This window comes from Chaetomium tenue (assembly GCF_020726465.1).
Source record: "Chaetomium tenue strain MPI-SDFR-AT-0079 chromosome Unknown F5144scaffold_4, whole genome shotgun sequence".
In the NCBI taxonomy this organism is placed as follows: Eukaryota; Fungi; Ascomycota; class Sordariomycetes; order Sordariales; family Chaetomiaceae; genus Chaetomium; species Chaetomium tenue.
Window position 1 is genome coordinate 4,668,244 of NW_027117332.1, and position 18,763 is coordinate 4,687,006.

The 18,763-nt window shown below is 56.3% G+C and overlaps 9 protein-coding genes across 9 annotated transcripts; 4 read left to right on the forward strand and 5 right to left on the reverse strand.

Moving 5' to 3' along the window:
* Positions 1–219: 219 nt before the first annotated feature.
* F5144DRAFT_651375 (glycosyl hydrolase family 61-domain-containing protein) lies at positions 220–1,488 on the forward strand. Its single transcript, XM_066793026.1, has 5 exons — positions 220–285; positions 348–405; positions 516–843; positions 925–1,117; positions 1,180–1,488. Exons 1-5 carry the CDS (start codon positions 225–227, stop codon positions 1,284–1,286), a joined length of 747 nt encoding a protein of 248 aa, XP_066643930.1. The 5' UTR covers positions 220–224; the 3' UTR covers positions 1,287–1,488.
* A 1-nt stretch (position 1,489) lies between these two features.
* On the forward strand, positions 1,490–2,993 carry F5144DRAFT_263258 (uncharacterized protein). Its single transcript, XM_066783554.1, has one exon. The coding sequence runs from the start codon at positions 1,762–1,764 to the stop codon at positions 2,896–2,898; it is 1,137 nt and encodes a 378-aa protein (XP_066643931.1). The 5' UTR covers positions 1,490–1,761; the 3' UTR covers positions 2,899–2,993.
* Positions 2,994–4,573, reverse strand: F5144DRAFT_263262 (ribosome biogenesis protein Nop53/GLTSCR2). The gene is made up of 2 exons (XM_066783555.1): positions 4,306–4,573; positions 2,994–4,250 (listed from the first exon to the last, which is right to left on the reverse strand). Exons 1-2 carry the CDS (start codon positions 4,455–4,457, stop codon positions 3,089–3,091), a joined length of 1,314 nt encoding a protein of 437 aa, XP_066643932.1. The 5' UTR covers positions 4,458–4,573; the 3' UTR covers positions 2,994–3,088.
* Positions 4,574–4,676: 103 nt separating this feature from the next.
* F5144DRAFT_575258 (ras family-domain-containing protein) lies at positions 4,677–6,206 on the forward strand. The gene is made up of 5 exons (XM_066789068.1): positions 4,677–5,018; positions 5,073–5,098; positions 5,177–5,265; positions 5,330–5,459; positions 5,554–6,206. The coding sequence occupies exons 1-5, from the start codon at positions 4,966–4,968 to the stop codon at positions 5,886–5,888; spliced, it is 633 nt and encodes a 210-aa protein (XP_066643933.1). The 5' UTR covers positions 4,677–4,965; the 3' UTR covers positions 5,889–6,206.
* A 416-nt stretch (positions 6,207–6,622) lies between these two features.
* On the reverse strand, positions 6,623–7,369 carry F5144DRAFT_548707 (ribosomal protein L24e-domain-containing protein; the record flags this gene model as incomplete). Its single annotated transcript, XM_066787540.1, has 2 exons — positions 6,623–7,212; positions 7,294–7,369. 2 exons carry the CDS (start codon positions 7,367–7,369, stop codon positions 6,623–6,625), a joined length of 666 nt encoding a protein of 221 aa, XP_066643934.1.
* Positions 7,370–9,250: 1,881 nt separating this feature from the next.
* On the forward strand, positions 9,251–9,961 carry F5144DRAFT_263284 (uncharacterized protein). The gene is made up of 2 exons (XM_066783556.1): positions 9,251–9,287; positions 9,448–9,961. Exon 2 carries the CDS (start codon positions 9,499–9,501, stop codon positions 9,820–9,822), a length of 324 nt encoding a protein of 107 aa, XP_066643935.1. The 5' UTR covers positions 9,251–9,287; positions 9,448–9,498; the 3' UTR covers positions 9,823–9,961.
* A 1,588-nt stretch (positions 9,962–11,549) lies between these two features.
* On the reverse strand, positions 11,550–12,713 carry F5144DRAFT_491261 (ankyrin repeat-containing domain protein; the record flags this gene model as incomplete). The annotated part of the gene is made up of 1 exon (XM_066785851.1): positions 11,550–12,713. One exon carries the CDS (start codon positions 12,711–12,713, stop codon positions 11,550–11,552), a length of 1,164 nt encoding a protein of 387 aa, XP_066643936.1.
* A 762-nt stretch (positions 12,714–13,475) lies between these two features.
* F5144DRAFT_489374 (uncharacterized protein) lies at positions 13,476–15,200 on the reverse strand (the record flags this gene model as incomplete). Its single annotated transcript, XM_066785725.1, has 2 exons — positions 13,476–14,756; positions 14,814–15,200. 2 exons carry the CDS (start codon positions 15,198–15,200, stop codon positions 13,476–13,478), a joined length of 1,668 nt encoding a protein of 555 aa, XP_066643937.1.
* A 957-nt stretch (positions 15,201–16,157) lies between these two features.
* F5144DRAFT_651385 (uncharacterized protein) lies at positions 16,158–17,802 on the reverse strand (the record flags this gene model as incomplete). Its single annotated transcript, XM_066793027.1, has 3 exons — positions 16,158–16,901; positions 17,047–17,341; positions 17,414–17,802. The coding sequence occupies 3 exons, from the start codon at positions 17,800–17,802 to the stop codon at positions 16,584–16,586; spliced, it is 1,002 nt and encodes a 333-aa protein (XP_066643938.1). The 3' UTR covers positions 16,158–16,583.
* Between the last annotated feature and the right edge of the window lie 961 nt (positions 17,803–18,763).

Below are 18,763 nucleotides of genomic sequence, written 5' to 3' on the forward strand. Positions count from 1 at the left end.
CATGCCGTGTTTAATTACTTCTATATTACCTAGCTCAGGCCCTTGTGCCTATAAAGCTGTCCCTTCCTGTTAACGGAGTTAACCTAGGATGCTCTGAGGATCACATTGCTCTCCAGCTTCTGCGGTACTAATCGTCGTACCTTTGTGCTTCGGCAGCGTTATCTAACTTTTCTCTCGCAGCCCCAATCGTAACACCGAACTACACTCAGCACCCGGTGATCAAGATGAGACTATCTCGGGCTGCGTTCTTGGGCACATTGCTTACCCCGGGCGTTTTAGGACACAGTAAGTTGCTCCCATCAAATTACATCAAGTAAAACAACTAGCCAGATGCTAAACTCCCTTAGATGTTGCGGGGATGCTTCTTATTAACGGCACCGAGTCGCCTGAGTGGAAATACGTCCTGTAGGTCACGAGACAGCCCATCCATGAATAGCCCCCTTACTGACAGCCCGCGGTGATGTCGCTTCCTCGTTCTATTTCGCCCCTGGAACATACCCCCCCGGCGCCCAAAGCTACAAGCTAGAACCCATCGTTGGGACCAGCGACCCGAACATCACCTGCGGCAGGTTGGCGTTTGACTCAGCACCCCGGACAGAGACGGCCGACGTGCTCGCCGGGTCCGAGATTGGCTTTCGGGTGTCAACCGATGGAAGGGGAACCAGAAACCCGGAACAGGGTATATACCCAAACTTTTGGCATCCGGGACCCGGGCAGATCTACCTCTCGCGTGCTCCAAACGACGACCTTCAGAGCTACAGGGGTGATGGCGACTGGTTCAAAATTGCCTACGCAGGTGCCTTGGATGATCAGCACTGGTCGATTTGGCCCAAAGTGTCTGATGTACGCCGCCCTCGCCCCCTTTTAAACTTGTGAGCTTGCGAATCGAATTAAGGGAAAGAATCTGATCCGGAGTCTATCTAGTTTAATTTCACCATCCCCAAGACCACGCCGCCTGGCAAATACCTGATGCGCATCGAGAACTTCATGCCGACGGGGGATCTCAGATACATCCAGTTCTACGTCAACTGCGCCTTTGTCAACATCATTGGCCCCGGCGGCGGCACCCCAACAGAGTTTGCGAGGTTTCCCGGCACATACCCAGACGACGACCCCGGTAAACAAGCAGATGGCCACTCCCTACATCTTAGGTGATTTTACTGACACTCTGGTCGCTAGGTCTTCTCGTGCCCCCGAACCAGGATATAGGGGCCGGAACAGTGGAGATTGAGGACATGAAGCTGATGGAATACAAGCCCCCGGGCCCTTCTGTGTGGACTGGTTGAGTGGATGCATGCACCTGGAGCCCCGATGGATGCATAGCCAGTACGCTCGTTGCTGCAAATACTTGTCCCTTCAAATTAAGCTGTTCATATACAGTCGTTCTAGTTCCTCCCGCCTTTAGGATATCACCTTGTTATATGACTAAGTAGGGAGCTTGATAGGGTGGCTCGTGAGAACGGAGTAGTGAATTTGGCCCCAAAAACTGAAGAAGGGAACCAAATCACAGCTTGCCCAAAGGTTGGGGGCCAGGCAACTGAGACAACGTTAACTTCGGGCTTGCATTCGACCAAGCAGCCAGCGCACACCTTGCAGGGCGCCAAGAGCATGCCGCGGCCTATCCTGGGCTGTGCTTGCAACATACACTTCCCCCGATGGCCCGATCTGTATTTACTTAAACTCACCCCGCCCCCAGGCTGCCAGCGACAACTTTAACCGTACCCGACACACATCCCCATATCACGCCCCCCCTTTTCCAGCATGTTCAGATCCCAGCTCGCCCAATTCTTCCCGCCAAAGCCCACCTTCACCGAGGCCGATGTCCCTCCTCAAGATGGCAAAGTCTTCATCGTGACGGGCGGTGCCTCGGGGATCGGCCTGGAGCTGTCCAAGATGCTGTACCAAAAAGGCGGCGGTGTCTACATCGCCGGCCGCTCGGAAGAGAACGCCCAACGCGCCATCCAAACCATCCAGGCCGCCGTACCCTCTCCCTCTGCCAGTGCCGCCCTCACCTTCCTCCACCTCGACCTCGCCGACCTGACCACCATCAAAACCACCGTCGCCGCCTTCCAATCCCAAGAATCCGCCCTCCACGTCCTCTTCAACAACGCCGGCGTCTCCCAGCCCCCCGTGGGCAGTCTCTCCAAGCAGGGCATCGAACTGCAACTCGCCACCAACTGCCTCGGCCCCTTCCTCCTAGCCCAGCTGCTCCTCCCCCTCCTCGAAGCCACAGCCGCCACCACCACCACCACCACCACCCCCCCTACCCCCAATACCCCCAACACCACCGCAACCCCCAGTACCGTCCGCGTAGTCTGGACCGCCAGCCAAATGATCGAACTCGCCGCGCCCCGCGGCACCGTGCTCCCCACCCCCGAACTGCGCACCCCGCCCGCCGACGCCACGCGCTGTTACACCAACTCCAAGACCGGCAACTACCTGCTCGCCGCCGAGCTCGCGCGCCAGCAGCAGCAACGCGCTGCTTCAACCACCACCACAACCACCGGTAGTACTGCTGGTGCTGCCGTGCCGGTACCCGTACTCAGCATCGCCACCAACCCGGGCGCGGCGTCCACCGCACTCTTCCGGCACACGCCGTGGACGGGGTATTTGGCGTGGCCGCTGCTGCATGCGGCGCGGCTGGCGGCGCTGACGCAGTTGTATGCGGGGCTGGCGGGGGAGGTGGCGGAGGCGGCGGTAGCAACTGCGGGCGAGGTAGCGGGGGAGGGGGGGCGGCCGACGAAGGGGTTCTGTTATGTGGTGCCTTGGGGAAGGGTGGCGACGGTGGTGAGGCAGGATTTGGTGGACGCGGGGAGGTTGGTGGGGGATGGGAGTGGGAGTGGGAAGGCGAGGGAGTTTTGGGAGTTTTGTGAGGAGGTGACGGGGGAGTATCGATGAAGTTGGGGGATAGAGGGGGTGCTACCTGGGCAGTTTGGATAGCTAGGTAGGTAGGGAGGTAGGTTTTGATGTTTCAAGGCGAGTGGATCACGCGTGTTAAATGGGATGCGGAGAAATGTAACAGAGATGTCGGTAGCCACGATTGCAGCCACCGGAAGATGTATTGTGTTGTCTTGTCCCGGCCACCCCATCACAACGTGAAGTCCTTGTATGTCCACTTCTCGGTGATCTTGGACCTCGCCTGCTTTTTGAACGGAATCTTCCTCCGCGCCTCCATCTTTCCCCGGACCAGCATGCTGCGGTACCGGTCTTTCAGCAGGTTGCCCTCGGGCTTGAGTAGCCGCAGAGAATCCTGCAACTCGTCTGGCAGCACCAGCTCCAAATCCTTCTCTGGGAGCTTGAGCTTGCCCAGTTGCCTCCGCCGCAGCTCGATCTCGTTACCGTCGTCGTCGCTGCCATCGCTCATCTCGACCTTCTCCAGCTCCATCTGACGCTCCTTCTCCGCCACCTCAAGCGCAATCTGCTTGATGCGCTCCTCCTGGGCCCTCCTGCGCTTCATGGCCGCTTCGTGTTTCGCTTTCCGCTCCTCCTCCTTGCGGCGCTTGATCTTGTTCCTCTCGGCTTGCGTCTTGCGCCGTGGCCGCTTCGTCTTGACGCTCATATCTTCGCCCGCACTCTCGAACCCTTCCCAAGCCGAGTCATCCTCCCACTCGGAAAGGTCAGCACGCGCCTCGGCCGCCTCCGCCTCAGCCGCCGACCGTGCAGCCGCCTCCAGCTTGATGCGCTCGAGCTCGAGTGCCTCGAGCCGCTTGCGCTCTGCTTCCACGGCCTTCTCGCTCTCCTCGATCAGCCGCTCCTGGTAGTCGTTGAAGGCGGGATTGTAGCTGTGGCCACCTCTAGGCTTCGGTACTGCAGGGATCGCCTTTCCGTTGGCGGCGAGCGAGATGGGCTTCTCGTCTAGCGTCGTGGGCTTCTTTTTCTTCTCCGTCTTGGGGAGGAATTTCTGATCCTCGGTCACTGGCTCCTCCTTTGGGTCCGCCCAAACGTCGCACTCGGCGTCCACAACCGCGACTGTGGACTCGTGGTGCCCGTCGGCGACCTTCTTTATCCTCGTGAGCTCCTTGTGTGTGACATAAGTGGTCCGTTGCCTCTTAACGGGGAGAATGCCGTCGGTGGTTTTGTCGCCAGCTCTTTTGCGCATTGGAACCGCCGCTACCGCCGACCGCTGGGCAATGATTTCGTCGGCTTTCAAGCCCTTCTTGACGTGCTTGGAAAAGCGCTTCGGGAGTTCCGCGTCGCCCTCCACATCAATGGTAAAGAGGTCCGCTGAGTCTTTCTCGGCAATGACTCCCCTGCAGAACTGTCAGTCCAACCCTTCTCAATATTCCACACTGGCAGACAACGTACCCCTTGATGATCTGGTCAGTGAGCTCCTCGAGACCCTGTTGCACCTCGGAAATGTCGACATTTTTGCGCCACGCCTTCTTGCCTTTCCTGGAGGGTTGCTTGTACTGTTGAGGGGCGTCGGGGTTGCCCGTAAGGGGCTTTAAGACCGGCATTGTGAAAGGTGCAGAATACCGAAGCTGTCGCTTTCCTGGTTGTTCCTAGTCAGGTATTTTCCAGTGTTTCCCTTGCATCTAAATCGGCGCTTTCTCATGCGCAACGAACAGTGGGGTCGGTCTCAAAATTTCCAGCGACCAGGGGCCGATAAGATAAGGATAAGGTTGCGGTGGCTAGGCCTCGCTCACTGACAGCTGGCAGACACGGCGGCCGCCAGGGGCTGCAACGCGCTAGCAACGCATCCAGCGCCGATTGCTGCCAGGTGCCAACACCAATAGCCATCGGCTTCCGTCACAAAGGGACCGCCCACTTGGAGAATACTTTGCGCCAGCTAGTGCCGAAAGGAACCTGGCCTCAATAGACTTATTCTCGCCTTAGGCAAAACCATACAAACACCCAGGCGACCAAAACCTCGAGTTTCGACGCCATCGCCGCTCCGGAACCCCTCCTCTTGCTCATCCCTAAGACCGACACCCAACCGTTTGCCCCCTACTTCAGTCCACCATCATGGCGCAAGCAGGAGCTGGCGGGTCGTATAACAACCCGCTGAAGAAGTTCAAGTAATGGCATCTCGATAAACTCGCAACAAGGCAGATCTACTAACAGCGCGCTAGGCTCGTCTTCTTAGGGGAACAGAGCGGTATGCGAACCCACCCTCGAGATTAGAGACTATGCAACAACAAGAGACGGTCTTTGCTAAACATACCCGGGACAACAGTTGGCAAGACGTCGCTCATCACACGGTTCATGTATGACTCGTTCGATAACATGTACCAAGCCACCATCGGCATCGACTTCCTCTCCAAGGCAAGCCCCGACCCGCCCAGCGGAGGAGACACCACATACGGCACGCGCTGACTAGCCCCGATAGACCATGTACCTCGAAGACAGGACAGTGCGATTACAGCTTTGGGACACAGCCGGGCAAGAGCGATTCAGGAGCTTGATCCCGTCCTACATCCGGGACTCGAGCGTGGCGGTGGTAGTCTACGACATCTCAAGTGAGTGAGAGCACCAACAAACAACCCTTGCTCCCCAAAACCACAACAACAAACAACCAGCGCACATGCATACCATACTAACACCCCGCCCCAGACGCAAAAAGCTTCCAGAACACGCGAAAATGGATCGACGACGTGCGAGCGGAGCGGGGCAACGACGTGATCATCGTGCTGGTGGGCAACAAGACGGACCTCAACGACAAGCGCGAGGTGACGACGCAGCAGGGCGAGGACGAGGCCAAGCGCAACAACCTCATGTTCGTCGAGACGAGCGCCAAGCTGGGCCACAACGTCAAGACCCTCTTCAAGAGGATAGCCCAGGCCCTGCCCGGCATGGAGGGCGCCGACGCCGTCGCCCAGGCCGCCAACCAGATGATCGACGTCAAGACCCCCGCCGCCCCGGCCCAGCAGGAGGGATGTGCTTGTTAGAGTTGGACGGGGCGGGTTGGATGGGTGAGGTGAAGGGGATAAAGGCGGAGGCGTGGGGATGGGATGGGAGGGGGGTAAGGGCGGAGATAGCCATGTCCGCCGAGATTGTCCTTCTGTGGCCAGCTAGGAGGAGGATTCGGCGGAGTGGGAGGGGGTGGGTGCGTCTGCATCAGCGTTACATGAATCAATCTAATAATATGTACTTCATGGCCTTTGTGTTCAGAGTTGCGTCGGTTTCATGGCATTATGTGGCTTGGGAGCAGCGCATCTGGGGTCACCCTAGGCAGGGGCACGGAGAGCATACTGATTTGGCTAATCTCAACGCAGTTTACGACCTCGATCTAACCAACCAGTATATTTTGTCATCCCTCAATTTCAGGGCCCAGGCGCGTCAGGGTGCCTATCTAATCACAGGCCATCATATTATGTGTGGCAACTTTCCCTCCAATTAACGCCAATTCGCCAGTTTCCCAACCGATGGTGTCTATGAGTGCCTCGAGAGGCTGAGGACTTGCGTCCCACGAAGCTAGCGCTGATGCTGGATGATATGAGACTCCTGGCCCCCTTGAGCCCGGGTGTGGCCCTGGGTGTTGCTTTGCCATCATTCCCATCCCGGATGCTACGAGACATGCGCCGACGGCAAGGTATGTGGCGTCGTTGGCGTCTGAATCCACAGCAGCAAAACCCGGGACGGATCCTGAAGGGCGCGGCGGGTATCGTTCTGAATAACCCCCTTAGTCGGTATCCATATCGTCGTCCTCGTCGTCCTCGTCGTCGTCCTCCATGCCCTCGTGCATATGCCCAGCCATCGCCTCGGTGATCTCCTCGACCCCGCCGTCGGTGCGCACGCGGAGCCTGCGCGTCTCGCCGCCAAAGGCCTTGGTCTTCTTGCTGCTGCGCAGGGTGGCCAGCTCCTCGCGCTCGAGGTCCTCGACGTCGACGCCCTGCTCGGCGGCCAGCTCGGCCAGGCGCTTCTTCTCGCTGCCGCGCAGGCGGGGCAGCAGGTGCTCGTTGTCGGCGACGAGCTTGCGGGCGGCGGCGACCTCGCGGGCGCGCTTGCCGGCCATGCGCTTCTTGTAGAAGATGCGCTCGCGCCGCGACCGGATCTCGCTGATGCGCTCCATGGCTTTGAGCGTCTTGGCGAAGAGCTCGCGGTCGTACCGCACGGGCACGTTGCGCCGCGCCGCGAACTGTAGCGTGCTGTCCACCACCATCTCCTTGCCCGCGTTCTTGCGGTACGCCTTGGTCCACTTGAGCTTGCGGGGGTTGCGCTTCATCTTGAAGTTCTTGTGACACTTGGAGCGGCAGAACCGGAAGGATTTGCCTGAGAGAAAGAGGAGCAGTCAGCATCTGTTTAACTTGGACTGAAACATGGAATTGAACCCGGGGGGATGGGGAGACGAACCGTCATTCCTGTTAAAGGTAATGCCCTTGCTGGGCCACGCGGGCCGCCCGCAAAAGAAACAATTGTCGACACGCATCTTGAGACTCGGAACCGGCGGTCGTGATGGAGGGTTGCCGAGGGGTTATGGTCAAACTCACAACCTCAACTAGGGTCGACGCAGGCCTCGATGTCCGCCGAAAAAAAATTGACCGCCTTTGCAACTGGGCGGAATAAAAGTGGGGAAGGACCCCACGCTTATCGCATGTTATCGCACGCATAGAGAACGGACAGGGTTAGGGTTGAATCTGCTCTCCTCACATGGCAATCGAGCTCCACCACCAACATCAACAATCAACACACGAAGGTGCTCTAGTTTGTACACAGCACCATCCAAGCCCAGGTTCCACTGTGACATGGGAGTAGTAAAATTGCAACCGCAACGACATTGTCCGAGGGATACTAAACACAGAGAAACGGTCGATTCCTGCTCCCTAAGGAAGTCTTATGATTTCAGCCCAAGACTGGGACGACTGATGAACACAATGCGACGTCGAAAACGCGAAGACTTAGGTTTGATAAATGAATGCTCTTCCCATACAAATAATATGTATGTCTCCGTCCGAAGAATTGGTTGTCGCAAAGATTCGATGCTTCGTCCTCGTCAATTGGACCTGGAAACCTGGTTGCTGCCAAGCCGAAGCCCGTTTGAGATCTCCCCTTGATGTGGGCCCTTCCCGGATGAGGAGACTCTCACGAGACCATGGCTCAGGCAGCTGCAACATGGTGGCGCTTGAGGATGGATGATCGAGCCGTCGACGTTCAGCTTCCTCCGAAACCCAAGCCAATCATTATCCTGTTTTTATCTGGATTTCCCAGTCCCAAGACATCCGCTGCAATTTGTACACGTATTTCCCCAGCCTGAGCTAAGGCGGCGAGGCCAGGGCTTTGGGGCGAGGTCGGGAGCTTTGGCCCTGGGGGCGTGACCTTTTGTTGGACCCTGTCTGCTGCCGCATTCAGACCTAAGCCCGGGCGCGTCGAGTTGAATCAGCTGTGTCTCCTCCGAACCGAGTCCAAAATCAACTGGGTCAAGTCCCGAGCATTAGCTTTTGATCGTACAAAGTCCGGCGATTACAAACTAGTCTCCGCGATTTAAGCTTTAGACTCCAGTCGTGTCCACACGAGCAAATGCCCGACGTGCCAACAGAAGGAGCGCTTTGGTGATTCCTCACTCCACCAGCTCCACTCCATCGCGGGGGTGGAGTCCGGGGAATGTGGAGCTTCAACGCGGCCCGGGTCCACCAACCCCTGCCTTCCACGCTAACGCGCTGTCATGAAGCAAACACCGGATTGATATGAGTATCAACTTCGAAGTTCGAGTCTGGTTTGCAATCTGCTGTCGTCTCGTCTCGTCTTGTGGGATGGAAAGTTTGGACGGTCGATGTGCGAGCGGACAGGAGCCGATTGAAGTAAGGGACAGATGCGACAATCATCTCCTCTCTCCCCTGCCAGATGTGCACATGGCGCCATGCCAACCTATTTGAGTCAGGCAGAGGACCATGCTCACTGGCAATCAGGAGCTGCGCGACTGCAGAGTGACGTCCTTACCACGCCGTGATTGGCGCTGGCTAATACGGCAACGGTTACCCCGCTCCCAACCTGGCCGCTATGGTATGTTCCAGGCCTCTTTGGGGAAGGAACCCCCTTGCAAAAGCACATTGTTTCTGGTCCTCCAAAGCGGCAAGCGGCTGTCGGGCAGCTGGGCAGAGGCGTCGTCTCCCAGCCCATATGTGTTGGTCGCTCATGCCCATCAGGAATAAAGGGGCAAGTGTGCCCTCCTTCTCCAGCTTCTCCTCTTTGTGCGACAACAACTTCCCCAATACCAATACGTCACAGTTGTTACCACCGTCAACTGTAAACATCACGCACGCTTTCCAATTCATCACTTCTACCTTCTTGCGATCAACTCCTCTCAGCTTCAGGATATCGAGTCGATAAACCATCGCTCCTTCCCTCAGGTAAGCATCACTCTGTTATTGTTTTGCCAACCTGGCTTCCCTTGGTCCAAGCTCGCTGTGCTGGCAAGACCCCGCACATTGCCACCCTGCCCTTCGATGCTGTCTTGCCACCATCCCTTTCGTTCTGTCGTCAGTTCACCCACTGACATCGACTGTTCAGCTGCCCACCAAGTAACGACAAGAACAAACCAATCTCCACTCTACCGCCAATATGCCCGTCCGCATTCCCGCTACTACCAGGACTGAGGTCTTCTGCATGGGCGCTGCTGGTGTCACCGGCTTCGCCCCCTTCTACCTGATGGCTCCCGGTGCTGAGGAGCGTCTCTCGCGACAGACCGTCAAGTGGGCTCCCCGCTGGGAGCGCAACATCACCTTCTTCAGGAACCCCGTCGAGAGGGGTATCCAGAGAATCTCACCGCCCGTTGAGCGGACCGTCAAGAGGATCGAACATCGTCTTCCCTTGGAGAAGGCGGCCAAGAAGACAGACATGAGCATCAAGAGGAACCTCGACAGGTTGGGCATCAAGCACACCTAAGTGAAGGTCCATCAGATTGGCTGATGTCGGAACAACATAACATAACATGGAGTCCTGGAGAGTCTCGTTTGAACAGCATGGGTCTCTTATCTCCTTGTACATATCACCACGATGCATGCCGGGGTTTCTGGTTCATGGGCTGCGATGGTTTAGGACGGAATGGGTTCCATTATGCTCATCCTCTGGCAAGCCACCCACGGGTATGCCCGTGGGTTCGCCATTGCGGTAGCACCTGTACATACGCTGTCGGGGTACGGATAGCATCATCAGCGGCCTTATGGTCGCCCAAGACCAGCGAATAAATGCCGCTTCGCTCAAGTACACCCGTAGTTTCTCTCACCCGTGGGCGACTCGGACGCCCTCTTCAGTTCCCTTGACCAGCGGTTTGTTGGGTAAATTCCTGAACTATTGTCTGGCTCGAGTGTTCGATTCAACCCTCGCTCACATTCTTCTCTCCCAAATCTGAAGGAAACAAACCCCGCCCTTTGTAAGTTGGTCTTCTCATATTGGCGTCGGCCGCCGTCGGCAGAAATCGAGCAAAAGAAGCGATCACATAAAGGTACTCAGGTTACTCAACGTCAGCCCTGCCCTCGTGCTTCCCAAGATCGCAGAACCCATTACTTACAAGTACCTAACCAAGCTACTTTCCGAAATGCCATCCCCAGACCACCCAAAACACAATATCATCCCCTTCACGATCAGTTGTTCCTGGTTTTGAAGCCGCTCATGCAACTCGATCGAGTCCTTGAGCAACAAGCCCCAGACAGAGCCTTCGCCGTCCCCAAATCGCAGAAAATCCAGCAGCGCCTCCTCGTCAAACTCACCCGCCCTGTCCATACCCCCCTCCCACTCCAACACCTGCGCCAGCTCGCTCGACACAAACACGGCTAAACACCCAGCCCTCGCAGGACCGGTCCTTGCGTGCCCAGGTACTCGCGCGCATACCCCAGTACGCAGCTTTAGCGGCCGGCAATCGCCCTCCTCACAGCGGTTCACGGCGAGGTCAAGCTATACCGGGCTCGGTTGGCCGGAACAGGAGCGGGCGCCGTTCACGGCGATGCACAGTTGGATGAGGGCTCCTCGCACGGCCGGACGGCCTCGCCGTGCCGCCCGTTGTTGCGCAGCACGCGGACCACATCAGGTAGAAGTAGGCTTTGATCCGGATCTGCTGGGCCTCGTCGCGTGACGTGGCGTCCGCGTCGACGGCGATGCGGTCGATGTGGTTGATTATGTGTGCGTGTCTAGCGTTCCGGGCATGACGTGCTGACGGCCGCGGCCTGGGAGAAGTAGCCTAGGAGGAGCGTTAGGGGGTGCTCGGAATACGGCGGGCTCGTACCCGGGGATTTCTTCCAGCTTAACCAGGTCGCGATCTCGGCTAGTCTAGTAGTGAGGAAGAGGTCCGGCTTGTCATGCATCGGAGCGAGGGCGGAGGATGCGTTGTGATGCGTTGTGGAGTATGTGGATGGTCTTTGTGGGCTCGCCGAGCTTGAGGAAGTAATGGGCATTCTCGTATGCTTCAGCCGTGGCATTGACACATCTCCTGATCTGTTGCCTCTGGGTGTCGTCGCGCAATTACAGGTTTTGCAGGTTGGTAGGCTGTTAAAGCGGCAGAAACGGAGAAGACGACCGCTTCTGCGGCCTACCAGCCACTCACCATCAACGAGGCAAACTCGCTCACACATCGCATATTTGTTGATGAGCTGAGATGACATACCCTCCTCCTCTCTTCATGTGCCAGTCTTCATCTCGACATCCCAAAACTTCTTGTACCGCGCCACGGCATGCGATCCATCCCTCTCCCGTACCTGTTCAAGCCATTCCTCGTCAGGTTCTGACAGCAGTTTACAATCAGGCTTTGCGCCAGCCGCGAGGAGTACATCGACAGTATCCCAAAAACCCCTTAGCACCGCTGCGTTGAGTGCACTTCCATATCTCCCACCACGCAAGTTGGGGTCAGCGCCTCTTTCCAACAAAACCCTCACAAGTTTTACAGTTTCCCTCTCGCTTCGATAATATACCGTGTCGCTGCTCGCTGCTGCTTGTAGAGCGAATCCAAATATGCCACCCTCTGCGTTGACATTGATGGCGGGACACTCGGTCAAGAGGAACTCGATCGTTTCGAACTCACTTTTTGCGCAGGCTAATTGCAGGAGAAAGCCATAGTTTCCTGCCATGATGTTGGGGTCCGCGCCGTGACGAATCAGAAATTTAATGAACCCGAAACACCAGTCTGGCTTAAGCTCGAGGGCAGCCTGGAGGGCCGTGGCGTGTTGTCGACCCTGTGTGTCATTGACATCGACACCACGATCGAGTAGCGCCGTCAGGACTTTTTCAAGTTCGTCTTGAGAGTACCAGTCGTAAGCCACCGCGGCGTGCCACGCACTACCGTACTTCCCGCCCCGTTGGTGGACGTTGGCGCCATGTTCGATCAAAAGTATTGCAGCATCGTGTTCACCCAACGCACAAGCGGCCTGCAGAGCGGTGCCGTACTCCCTCCCTTCGAAATCGATATCTGCGCCGTGTTGTACCAGCGCTTTGATTGCTGCCAAGTTGCCTGTGATGCTCGCTACATGTAAAGGGGTACCGTGCTCCCCCCATTGTGCATGGATGTTAGCTCCCCTTCCCAGCAGGAAGTCTATTCCCGCCACACAATTTCGGCCCCCAGCGGCTGCGTGAAGTGCAGAACCCGCAAGGGGATGGAGAGTGTTGACAGCGGCGCCCCTCTCCAACATTCGGCGAACGATAGCAATTCTGCCATTGCGCGCCGCTGCGTGCAGCACGGCATCGAGGTCCTCTTGCGTTGGGGATTGATGCGAAAAAAAACATGTCGGTGAGCTGATCGTATCCGTGGCTTGTAGTCCAAACAAGGAACTGCAGAAACACCGGACCATGCCGATCGAGATCCGTCCATTCTTTGAACCGCCACGAAGGCGGTTTGAACAGCCGCAAATGCCGCCTTTTACGCCCTTCGAACTGGAGTTTTAACGCGCGGTGGGCTAGATCCAGAGTTTCGACGGGCCATATATCACTTGGCACCATTTCAAGATGTCGAGCCCCGTAATATCTGGCATAACGCCAAAGGTCAGACTTGTGGGAGCCTACTAAATAGGCCAGACACAGCCTAGCTATGTGCAGGTGGCACTCGGCTTCGGTAAAGCGAGCGTATGCGGAAGGCCCGTGGCTGATGCGATCCGACATGAGATATTCCTTGACGGAGAGGTGGGCCAGCCGAACATACGGAACTTGATTTCCCCTCAGATTCTCAACGGTGTCGACCGTTACTAAACTACCGAAGTACTTGGTAACGTCAAACGAATCGAAAAGCTTATCTGACTCGCGGTACACAGGGGTGCTCTCCGGACGTAGGACGAAGATTTCGGCCAACATCTCAAGAAATAAGGTTTGCCGAGAGAAGGCGAGCCACTTCAGCGAGCTGACTACTTGGTCTTTGAACTGGGGGTCGATGCATTGAAGAATCCTGTCGTAAGTACCATCCAGCCCTGCGGGCATAGTGCGGAGGGTTTCACGAATAAGAGGCAAGGAAGACAATTTTCGCAATGTATCGAGCTGGAGCGAGACGTATTGAAACCTATATACGTGACAGCTTTAGCGTCTGTAAACTAATTGAGGAAGAAACGAGTCCAGGTAGATACTTACATGCCGTCTGCCTTCTGGATGAGGGTCTTCTTCGCTTCGTCTTTGATATCCGGTGGCCATGACTCAAAATTCGAAGATCCCAATGAAGTCTCGACATACTGACTGATATCACCCCCCATCAACCACTCGGCGTCCATGATACCCCCGCCCCTTCGAGAAGAGCGATACAATGGGGGTGAATCGAGAGCACGACGTATATCATACTCGTCCCGGCTGGTGCAAAAGATATGTAAATTGGGAATGTCCGCCGCCACAATCTCGCGGATTGTGTCTAACATTCTCTTGCGCTCGCCGTTCGACTCAGGACATTCATCCAACGCATCCAAGACGATATATGTCGCCGAGAATCCCTGGAAACTCGCCTGGAGAGCGACCATGAGCGTTTTCGCGTCCGGGCGCTGGCCCCGTTCTTTGAAGATTTGAAGGTTCGCTACTGTTTCCGGAATCGCGGGCCGGCGGCAACAGAGCTGCCTGATCAGAGACGCAAGCATACCATCCAAGGTCTGCTTCCCTGGGTCACTGAAGCTAAAGTAGAAATAGGCAAGTCCCATCGTAGGGTCGGCAATGTGTTCGTCCATGAGATGTGCGATGACGGTAGACGATAGGATAGACTTGCCGCATCCTGCCTTCCCATACAACCACAGAAACGAGCCCGGTGCCGTCTTCCATTCTTTGAACTGGTCATGGCCCTTGATCAGCCATTTTCCCGTGCCGCTCCCGTGTTTGTTTCGGGCTCCGTTGTGGATGCCGGATGGGTCGATGCTGCAGAGCCAGTCGAATAGCCCTCGGTTCTTTTTCTTGTTCTGGACGGCTTCAACGGCACGGCGCAATGCCGAAAGATCAGAACCTAGGGAATCCCAGCGGGCTGCCGTCTCTCGATGCCGATCTTCCACGGCCCGGCACTCTTCATCGTAAATCTTATCTCTCCATAGAGCGCGTACTGTAGAGAAGGCATTTTCTTGGTCGCGGATATCGTTCAAGAGCTGCTCCCAATCGTGCCACTTCACCGTGTCCAAAAAGACACGGGAGACGTCGGCCCGGGCGTAATAGGAGCAGCAAGTGATCTGAAACTTGAGGACCTTTCGGTATAGGAGCTCCATGGCATCCATGTACCCTCGATGGGTTGCTGATACCGACGCGTCAGGGTGCCCGCCAGGCACTGTCTCGTAACGACGAACGTAGAGGTCCTCCCACATTCTGCTTTGGACGATGAGATTGGCAATGTATTCAAGCCCCTTTCCGAGAGCGGCTGACTGAGTCGAGGGGTTGAGGAGAACCTAATGGACAGTTAATCACACCCATCCAGTTTACCCCTTTTCGAGATGACAACATACCGACAGCAGTAGACTAACACCGGCCCATGCCAACGACGCGTAGGGGTTTGAGCCCAGAGCGCCATTGACGTACTGGTTCATCTGGTTGACGACAATGGCCAGAACAGGCCCGACCATGTCCTTCACCTGGACTTCGGTGGCGCCGAACCGAAGTTTCCAGACTTCCTCATTGATCTTGTCCATTTTAGCTTTCAGGATACCCTCCATCATCTCCCTTCTGCTGACTTTGGAGCCGGATGAAGTGAGACCGGGGTTCGCATCGCTGCGTAACTGCTCCTCAAAACTCGAGACGAGGGCTGCATCTTCATCTTGTAGTCTCTCGTAGGCAAAGTCCCAAAGCTCTCGAACAGACGGGGGTAGGATTTTTCTCGGGCCATCAGGCCGCATACAGGGCGTCACATCGTGGCTTGTACGTCTCACTTCCTCCTGTGACGGGACGGGAGTTTGAGCACTCTCAGCACTGTCTGCGACATCTTTGCCTTGGGCCTCGGCTTTGGCCCGCCGGCGGCGGAAAATCTTGTTCCGGAGGCCGATAGAGGGCATTGAGTCTGACTAGGCAATGGCGGATTGTAATAATGAGTGGGTTATTGATAATTAGGAGAGCGGGCTTGGGGGTTTTGAGAGAGGGGGTAAACAAGGAAGGTGATGAAAATGTTTGTGGCGTTGCGGCCCAACGTCCAAAACCAATCGGATCACCAAGTTATGACCAAGTTAGGCGAACCAATCTCGTCAGTTATTGAGCCTTTTCAACAGGCCGTTATTCTACCTTTAGTAACATGAGGAAGTGAAATTGCCTTCTTATTCGACCTGTTTCGTCAACCTTAATTCAAGACCCGTCACCCCTATAACGACCGTACAAAAGATCAACGGGCGTAACCTCCCATGTTGTTGGCGTAGGGAGAGTGAGCGGCGTACATGTAGGGGAAGCGACATGACTCCATGTAAGTGCCAAATGAATGAGTGTCGCGGTTCTGCACCGCTCTCTAGATTATAAGGATATTCCAGCTATCCAAGGTAATAGAGGGTAATTGTTGTTATAGCTCCATGTACCTTCTATCTTCCTATTACTGCCGAGCCATATAGCTTCCAGAAACTCTCCTGCCCAACATTCACGTTTCCTTAGAGTATGCCACGCATGCCTCAGCGTGCCCATCCGCGAATGCCTACCCGCTGCTGGGACCCAAATACCTACACGTGTGTAAAATCTCGGAACTCATACTCTCACAATTAATGGAGCCCGAAATGGCTGTGGCGGGCGGGGGTGGGGGGGGACAGGATTGCCTTTTTGGCAATGTCAAGTCTCTGGCTGGGCGCCGGCTCCGCCCCGCCACCGCTTTAGGAGGGATGGTCTGATCCCTCGAAGGGGTGACGGCAGGCGCTAGTTCTTGTTTCCGTGCATTTATCCTTACCGTGCGGTCCCGTACCCACCTTGATAAGTTCTCAACTCCAGTAGGCCTTAGCGACCCTCGGCCAAGCCCGACGCCTGAGGCCTCATCACGACGCCATCACGCCAACCCCTGTTGCACTACAAGTTCCATGCTTTCGAGATTGTTCTCCGAGGTTACACCCCCAGGCTACTCCCACAGGCTACTCCTACCTGTTCCTCTCGTGTTCGGGGGCTTGCAGAACAATTACGGGAACAAAACGACCCCCAGCAACAACCTCCACAACGTTCCCGATTTGGCCGTTGCCAGCGCTCGAGATCAAGAAATGCCTTCTTGGGTAGGCGTTTGGGGGGAGAACGGGGAAGAGGGATAGGGGAAACTACACCTATTTTCTCTTCAGAGCAGATCCGTCCTTGTCCAAGGTATCGCCCCGTTTCCGCTTTCTCGTTGCCCGCACCCATGGCTCTCCAAGGTTCTCAGCATCTGCCTCTTGGTCTTGACGTGGCTTCAGCACCCGGCAGAGCCGATGTGGCAACGTCTCAAAAGGCTTAGCGGCAATGCCCCAATGGTCGATGTCGAGGGCCCACTCGGCTGCTGGTTCTTGGTTCGGGAAGTCTAACTTGTTAAGAAAGCGAGCTTGCACGTGGGCGACGTAGAGATGGACCGGCCTCGGTAGCCCGTCCCCAAGACAGAGAACGCGAACCTGAGACGAGATAACCACAAGTTGGTCAGTAGCTGGGTTTGAGCCCCAAGACTCAGAGTCCCGGGGCAGGTAACACAGTGAGTGAAACGTGAAGGGGAGAGGCCCACCGTAAAGCTTGACTTGGGAGGCAATGGTTGTGCTGCACGTCGGCGATCTTGCGCAGGGCTATAATAAGAGCAACCAAGAATGGGTCTTTTTCCGCCTCCTTGGGGGTATGGTGTCTACTTAGGATGCGAGCACGCCGCAACCCCGGCCGGTCCGTGCGGTGGAGACGGTTCGGCGGCGGCTTGAAGTGTTCCTCTCTCGCGTCCTCGATATCGCGGTAGTCGAGACATGCCAAGGTGATGCGCTGGGGATCGGGGCCCGGGATCAAAACCGATAGGTGGTAGAACCGAATACTAGGTCCTGGACGGCAGTGGAAGTAGAGAGAAGTCGCTCGGCTGTGTCAGCCGAGCGGTGTTAGTGCAGGCTGGTTGAAAAGAGTGTGAGGGTTTGGCTGTTTTGGGACATACCTCCCGGCAACCCAGATGCGGCCCCCGAGCGCCTGGACAAGGGTCTCGACAGTCGCCGCAAATTCTCCGTCGTTGAAAATCGTGGTCAGGAGGTGGGAGAGACTAAGGCGGGGGGGGAGAGCACGGCTAAAAGACTCGGCCGCCGTGGTCTCGGCGTTGTCGAGGGCCTCCTCATCGTGATCATGGATACGGCAGCCCAGAAGGGCCGGCTGCCGGTCGGTCCAGCACAGTGGATGCACCAGCAATCGTTCGCGGGCGTGGATCGCGAGGAGTCGATTGATGGACAGCGGCCGCGGGACAAGTGGCGGTGCTGGGGTTGGCGGCGCTGGTGTGCTTGAGCAACTTTGGCCGTCGTGATCTTCATCTTGGCATGCGTCTGGAAGCGCCATCCTGCAATACAAGCTGTAGAGCGGATCGAGTTTTGGTGGTTTGTTGAGAAGTGGAGGATTGGATGAGGAAGTGGAAACGGGAAGGAAGGGAGGCCAAATCGCGTACCTGCCACCAGTTCACGTGACTTTGCTGATGATAAGGATGCCCCTAAGGGATCGGCTGGTCGGCGCTCGGCGCTAACGTATGTACCTAATCGGACAACCTTCAGGACTCAGGACCGACACCTTCAGGGCCAGTTTCCACCCGTACCCCACCACTAGTTAACTCGAGCATTTCCCTAACTAGAATATTTATACTCCGTCGTGGTGAAGACTCTCTCTAAATGGATCCCCCCAAACCTCATCCGGTGGTAACGCCACCATACTTGCCCCTTGCCGGGGAAACTCAGCGGCATCTTTTGCTGTATACGTACCTTGGGTAGTGGAAGCTGCATCTGCGTGTCGACTGAACGATAGAGTGATGAAGCTATTCCCAGGTCGCACGCGCTAGAGCGACTGCCTCCACACTATCCTCCTTGGCGTACCACCCCCCACGTGTTTCCGAGGAGCCACAGGCCTCTATGCATTCCCAAAACCATTATAATACCTCTACCTAAAGTAGTCCGTGCGACGCCCCTGCTAGATTATCTTGACCTCTGCAAAGATCAGCCCAGCCCCTTTCGAGAGGACTCTGCAAGCGAACATGCGTCTTTCGAAATTGGTAGGCGCCTAGGCGGTGGGAGTTGAGTACCATTTTGGGAAAGGGGTGCAGAAGTTGGTGCCTTGGGATGGGGCTGCTTGGCCGGTGCATTCATTGAGCGGCGTACACATACCTAATACTCAGAGATATTTAAGCAACTGGAAACCGAAGACGCCAGCGTTCCCTCTCGGCTCTCGCCTGCGTACAACCGCACTATGCGCGCTGCAGCAACGAATGGGAGTGCGAGAAAGAGCTCGGACAGATTCGGGCCCGTATGACGCG